Source organism: Coptis chinensis, chromosome 8 (genome assembly GCF_015680905.1).
Source record: "Coptis chinensis isolate HL-2020 chromosome 8, ASM1568090v1, whole genome shotgun sequence".
Lineage (NCBI taxonomy): Eukaryota > Viridiplantae > Streptophyta > Magnoliopsida > Ranunculales > Ranunculaceae > Coptis > Coptis chinensis.
This window is the reverse complement of record NC_141463.1, coordinates 58,464,772-58,471,262: the sequence shown is the minus strand read 5'-3', so window position 1 is coordinate 58,471,262 and position 6,491 is coordinate 58,464,772. Positions and strand designations below refer to the sequence as shown.

At 35.5% G+C, this 6,491-nt stretch overlaps 1 protein-coding gene across 1 annotated transcript; it reads left to right on the top strand.

Annotated features, from left to right (window-relative positions):
- Positions 1–1,295: 1,295 nt before the first annotated feature.
- Positions 1,296–3,332, top strand: LOC147482151 (uncharacterized). Its single transcript, XM_086579221.1, has 5 exons — positions 1,296–1,450; positions 1,984–2,178; positions 2,302–2,476; positions 2,556–2,784; positions 2,875–3,332. Exons 1-5 carry the CDS (start codon positions 1,296–1,298, stop codon positions 3,330–3,332), a joined length of 1,212 nt encoding a protein of 403 aa, XP_086435347.1.
- Positions 3,333–6,491: the final 3,159 nt, after the last annotated feature.

Sequence of the window (6,491 nt, the reverse complement as noted above, 5' to 3'; positions counted from 1 at the left end):
GGTCGGTTACTAAGGAGTTCCGTGATTAAAGGCCAAGATTCAAGAAGACAAAGCCTTTCTAAAGCCCGGTCAAAAGCTGAAAAGTCGACGCGGGCTGAAACAGCACACAAGTCAGCAGAACTTCTAAAGGCTGTATCTTTGGACTCAGACCTCGGAATGGGGCCTACCTTATGTCAAAACGACCGGCTCGGAAAGAGCTTTCCAATGGTCTAAGCCTTGATCCAATCAGAGGAGCAGAAGTGGACGAAAAGTCTATTGATGCCAAACTGCAGCTGAAGATGCCTTTTTGGACTGAAAGAATTGGGTTTTGGGCTTGATTCTCTGGCCCAAAACATGGCTCCAAGCCCATGCACGATTTTTGGATCTGGACATATAAAAACAAAAGCTTAGCTCTTTGTTAATGGTAGCTAGTTAGACCTAAAACCATATAGATAATTCTAGATCTAGTTTTCAGTAGATTAATTAAGTTTTAGTTCCATTTTCAATTCTTGTTTTAGATTAAGTCTTTGAATCATTGTTCTTGATTGATTAGATAAATAAAATAGTTATTTTGTCAATTTCGATTTTTGTCATCTCAATTTATAGATCTAGTTTTAATTCTTGTTGATTATCATTTCGTAGTTTAAGTAGATTGAAACATTGTTAGTTAATTTAGTTAAGTTAGAATTTTAATATGATGAGTAGTTATAATTCAATGGGAAATGATGGTTTGATGACTCAAGGCTAAAACCTCCATTAGAGGGGTTGATGAAAACTTAGTGGTATTGTGTAGAAGCATTGTAGAATCTATTCCACTCTAGAAGGTCGTGATTCGCCATGAGAATGGGTGGACGACCTCACATGCTAGTTAGTATTCGGTAGAAATGCCATGAACACTAGAGATTAGAACTCCAATTTCTTGCCGTAAGAACGTAAAAATCAAGAGACAAGAATCTATGCTAGGTTATTAAGTTGGATTCGAGGTGGATTCAATTCCCCTCTAATCCTTTATCTAGATTAAAAAATAATCATATTTCCATAGCATTCGTAGTTAAATTCAACATAATCAATTTCATATAGGTATCGTAGTATAACACCCTTCGTAAAGCTCTCATTAGACTTAAGACCGACAAATTAGACTATAAAACATTCCATGCTAGAGACCTAGGAGTGGAACGAATTTGTTACTCCACTTTATTTCGATAGAATTGAGAGTAGAAATTTTGATAAATATAGGCTCATAAGCAAGTTTTAGTTTACTTATGTTTTGAGTTCATTGTTCATTTCGTAGATAAATTATTCATTTTACGTTTATCATGTGGCCACTTGGAACACTTCAACCTGCAGAAGGATCATATGGAAACTACTTCCTTTTGCTAGTGTGTTTGTTGTTCGCGTTCGACCATGCCTTCAACAACAAAGCAGTTAATGCTGCGAAACTAGTGATTGGTGTGAAGGCTACTTTCAGCTGGTACTAGTCATCACAATAGGTTGAAAGGCATGGATACAGGTTTGACATTTGAGAACCTTATAAGCAGTTGGACGCAAGTTAGGGCCTGACTAAGTGCAGGTTTTGCGAAGGATGTATTAGTGTAACTCCTAGTGATATTTATGAGTAGTTTTTTGCTTGGGTAAAATGTGATTCCTTTATACTGGTACTCATTCATAATAATCATCTTGTTGTAAACATAATCTGATACTTGAGACCATCAATAAACCAATCTTTTATCCAAGAGAAGCAGGTCGATGACATTGAACATTACAGTAATGTTCCACCCATTTCTCTACCTTCTGTCTCTATTGGCATAAGGAAACTAATTATCTAATGTAACGAACTTGTTTTAAAAACCTTAAGATAGGGAAACTGGAAATCACATTGTTACTTACTAAATAATAAGTAAATAATATTGCAGTCAAATAATTAGTGATGATATGCTCTACTGTTTACATTTTTTTCCCTCATAACTTGTTACTTACTTTTGTATATATACTCTGGAAATGTAGGAAAATGACAAGCGATTACCGAGCTATTACATGGATTTGTTGTATTGTTGCATGGATTTATTATCAGATTGGATTGTCTATTGTATACATAGATCAAGAACCATCTAGGAATAGGGATTTAGAGAGACATCAAATTCTTATGAGGCTTTACATGGGAAGTGATAACAATTGTCATGACATGCTCAGAATGAATAGGTTTGCATTTCATAGGTTGTGTGCACGATTAAAGGGGAAGGGTTTGCAATCTAGTAGGTAGGTTGATGTAGAGGAGCAAGTGGCTCTATTCCTTCTCATTGTTGGCCAAGACACATGTATTAGGCACAGTGCATTTGGTGTCATAAGATCTTCTGAAACAGTGCATCGATATTTTCACAATGTCTTGCAAGTTATCCTAAAACTTGGAAAAGAAGTTGTGAAGCCTGCACGTGCAAGTTTTTCTCCACAAATGGGTCATAGTGTACACCCAAAACCTAGGGCCATGAGTTATTTCAAGGTAAATATTAGTTATGTACATCATAAAGTTTAAGGGCACTCAAATTCTTAGAGACCATTCACATTTAAATTTCTTATAGGATTGTGTTGGTGCACTAGACGGTTCTTTCATGCCAGCAATGGTACCCTTAGATGACCAACCACGTTACCGCAACCGCAATGGTGATATTAGACATAACGTTTTGGTTGTTTGCTCTTTTGATATGAAGATAACATATGTTTTATCTGGGTGGGAAGGATCGGTTCATGACAGTAGGATGTTGAGATCCTCTCTAACAAGAGTTAGAGACAAGTTAATTGTTCCAAACGGTATACCTCTCAACTGTATTTTCTTTTTTGTAACTTATTATATATAATCGATTTCATGTTCACATATATTTTCTTAAATTCGATTCGTAGGCAAGTATTACCTTGGTGATGCGGGTTTTCCACACGCTCCTGGTTTTATGACGCCTTATCGTGGGACTAGATATCATCTGGTTGAACGTCTAGGACGAGAACCAGAAACATCCAAGGAGTTATACAACTATCGCCACTCATCTTTGCGCAATGTGATTGAGCGTGTATTTGGGTTGTTAAAAAAACGTTTCGCTTACTTGAGGACAACCCCGTTTTATCTTGTTGATACACAGATAAAGCTAATACTTGCTTGTTGCATTTTGCATAACATAATACTAGATGATGATCCAAATGATAATGGCAATGAATGGGTAGACGAGCTTGAGAAGCAACACAATGATTTAGTAAATGACCAGGAGGAAATTGCAGCACTTGAACCAAATAATGATTGGACAAATTTTAGGAATCAACTTACAACGACAATGTGGAATGAACGCCCCCCTCGTAGAAATAATTAGCTTGTCTTTATATGATATGATTTTATGATAAATATTTTTTTATGAAATTTCATCTTTGTGGTATGTTAATAGTATTTTTTTTTATTATTTTGAGTAACTTTATTGGTTTCATTCCATTTATTTGTTGGGGCCGAGTAATAATTAATAGGACTAATTTTACGTTGTAAATTAGATGAATACATTTTCAACTATTTTATTAAATAGGTATGGAATCCCAATCTGAATCTGGACTAGAGTTTCAACAATCCGGTCATTTATTTTGGAATGACCAGATGGACCAAGTGATGTTGGACACGTTGCGTGAACAACTATCGCTTGGTAACAAAGGCCAAGGGGGATGGAAAGCTATATCATATATAGCGGTGATTAACAACGTGTTGCACATATGCAGAAGGGGCTTTAGAATTATTTCTTTTCGTATTGCCAATAAAGTGAGTTGCATATGCGGTGTTGACGTCTCAGGTCCCAGTATTACAGGTCGGGTTCGTCAATGGAAAAAGATCAATGAGGATGTACAAAAATTGATGTCAATTGTAGGGTTTGCATGGGATGATGAAGCAAATCAGGTATAAGCCGAGGAAGCTATTTGGAGCTCTCTATCAACAATACCAGTACTACCAAATTATATATACAAATATTCTATCTACATGCCATTTTAGTTAATACACATATGATTGACACATTTTGTAAATTTAACAGGAGAGAAGGCACTTGCTACGATATCTTGGAAGATCATTTCCCCTGTACCAACGCTTTGCTGAATTTTTTAACGATCAAAATAATGAATGAGAATGAACCCCCTATTGAAAACCAATTATCTGAGGAGATTGGAGATCAAGTGCAACCTGACGATTGAAGACATATCATTCTATTTTTAAATATTTTTAGTTGATTTTTGAATTTCAGTCAGTTTTTTTTTTTTTTTTTTTTTTTTTTTTTTTTTTTTTTTTTTTTTTTTTTTTTCAATAAGTTTTTATGTACTTCTGTCTAAAGTACGTAAAAATTCTATGACATGAAATTTGTTTCTTATTTTTATGCTACAACTATTTTTAAATAAATTGATGTTCTATAATTTTGATAATGCCCATTTTATATGTTAGCTTAGATAAATTATAATTGACGATGTATAATATGTTGTAATGTATGAAATTTGATCTTCACATTTATATATTGTGTTTGGAAAGACTATTATTTTGGTTTGGCGAAATACTTGAGAAAAAAAAAAATTAACAAAAATGGTTTGGGAAATTGATGTGAGAATTCTTAGTAGCCAAACAACATGTGGGAAATTGACAGTGAGAATTACTGAGAATTCTCACAGTTTGCCAAACAACCATAATTCTCACATAATCATGAGAATCGGATTCCATTAGAATTCTAACTCTCACGAGAATTCTATTTCTCGTTTTCAAACGCACCCTAAATGAAATTACTTGGGAAACTAAATGGAGGGGTGATCTTGGACATACCCAACAAAAGACTCCCGTACTCCAACTTTAAAATAAATAAATAAAATGATTTTAGACACATTTAGCTTCCTAAATTACCCTTCTTTTTTATTAGGCGTACTCAAGATATTTATTGACTAAAATAAGTCATTTACTCTACGTGATTCAGTTGTAAAGAAAAAGACCGCCTTTTTTTTCCTTCTTCTCCAATAGCCTCTTATTCTTTTATCTCATCACTAAACCCTCACCCTCACCCTCACCCACCCCCAACCCAATTGTCCCTTCGGGAGGTCTTTGGTTTCTCTGTGTGGAGGACGTTGGTTTTGTTGCTAGCTCTTGACTCTGATGCAGCTTGTTTATGCTTTCCTCTTCATATACGTGAATATTTTGCGACAAAATTGACATTTAATATACAGGTCAGTTTAATCACTTGAAAGATTGCTTCGTCTCAAGGATGATGGTAGGAAATCATAGAAATATACATTTACAACTTGTCTCCGAAATGGTAGCTAGTAGCTCCACATTACTCTCTTCATGTACTTTTATCACTTCGTGCAAATCCAAACTGTTGTCCATGATGAGGTGCTCTTCTAAATATGTTTCTGGGAGTTCTAGGCTGGAGTTTGGAAAATAGTATGCCCACTTATGTGTGCATTTATGAGTTCCTCCCTCTCGCACCCCTCTCTCTTTTCATAGTAGTTGTAAAACTTCCAGCGTATCAGTGATCAGTCTATGAGGAGGCAAGAGATTTCGGATCCTTTGTAGTCAAGCAGGATAATAAACTCAAGAAGACTAATTTGAGACGTTCAGTACTAATAAGCTGACAAAATACAATATGGAGAACCTGATTTGAGATGTTTCTAAAGATTCACAGAAACTCGAAAACTAGGAAATATTGCTACCTATAAATTGGAAGGCAACAGTACAAGACCACATTTGTTTTTAATATATTGAATTAAAGATTGTTATCGGGTCTAACCAGGATCCTCAACTCATTTGAAAGAGGAAGACTTTGGAGTTTCGGTTCCCACGTATGACGTATGCTTTTTTTTTGGTCCAATTGTCAATATTACTTTAGTGATCTCTCTTCTAGTTTGTGGGGGTTACGTAGTCTTAATTTAATGGTGCTTTGAATCATTGAATGAAATTAGGAATTGACATTTTTTCTTTTAGTATAGTCCTAGCTATCCTCTCACACATCGACCGTGACAGAATGCAAAATTTTACACTGTAACAGTAAAAGCCTGGCTTTGCTTAACGAGTTATGCTGTTTCACAACTAAATGCTGCCCCTAACAACACATAAGATGGTAAATGTGTAACAGTACTCTGACAAGCTTAAAAAACTAAAGAACATATGCTACATTACATATGCAATTCCTGCCAGTCGCCATTCTCATCAATAAACAGAATTCTCTCATTCACTCATTGTGCATGAAATTTTCAATTATATCAACCTGGGTCTGTATGTCTGATTATACAATTTCAAAATTTTGAAACGTAGTCATTCATTGGCAGGATGAGTACCAACTGGAACAACTTGACATTGGCTGGCCAATCACTTTTGGTCACCTCAATGTTTAGCATTTCTGCAAATAGGAATTGTAAAGGTGTGATGTGATACTCCCTTACAAACAGTCTCTGGGGGACTGATATGGATGGATGGGTGAGACCGAGTTCGGCTTTTGGAGCGAACTGCCTACGTATCTTTC

Excerpts from the sequence above, each read along its gene's own strand:
- LOC147482151 (XM_086579221.1), top strand. The coding sequence starts at position 1,296 with ATGTGGCCACTTGGAACACTTCAACCTGCAGAAGGATCATATGGAAAC. Across the intron at positions 1,451-1,983 it reads GTGAAGGCTACTTTCAGCTG|GAAAATGACAAGCGATTACC; the intron begins GTACTAGTCATC and ends CTGGAAATGTAG. Across the intron at positions 2,785-2,874 it reads CAAGTTAATTGTTCCAAACG|GCAAGTATTACCTTGGTGAT; the intron begins GTATACCTCTCA and ends TTCGATTCGTAG.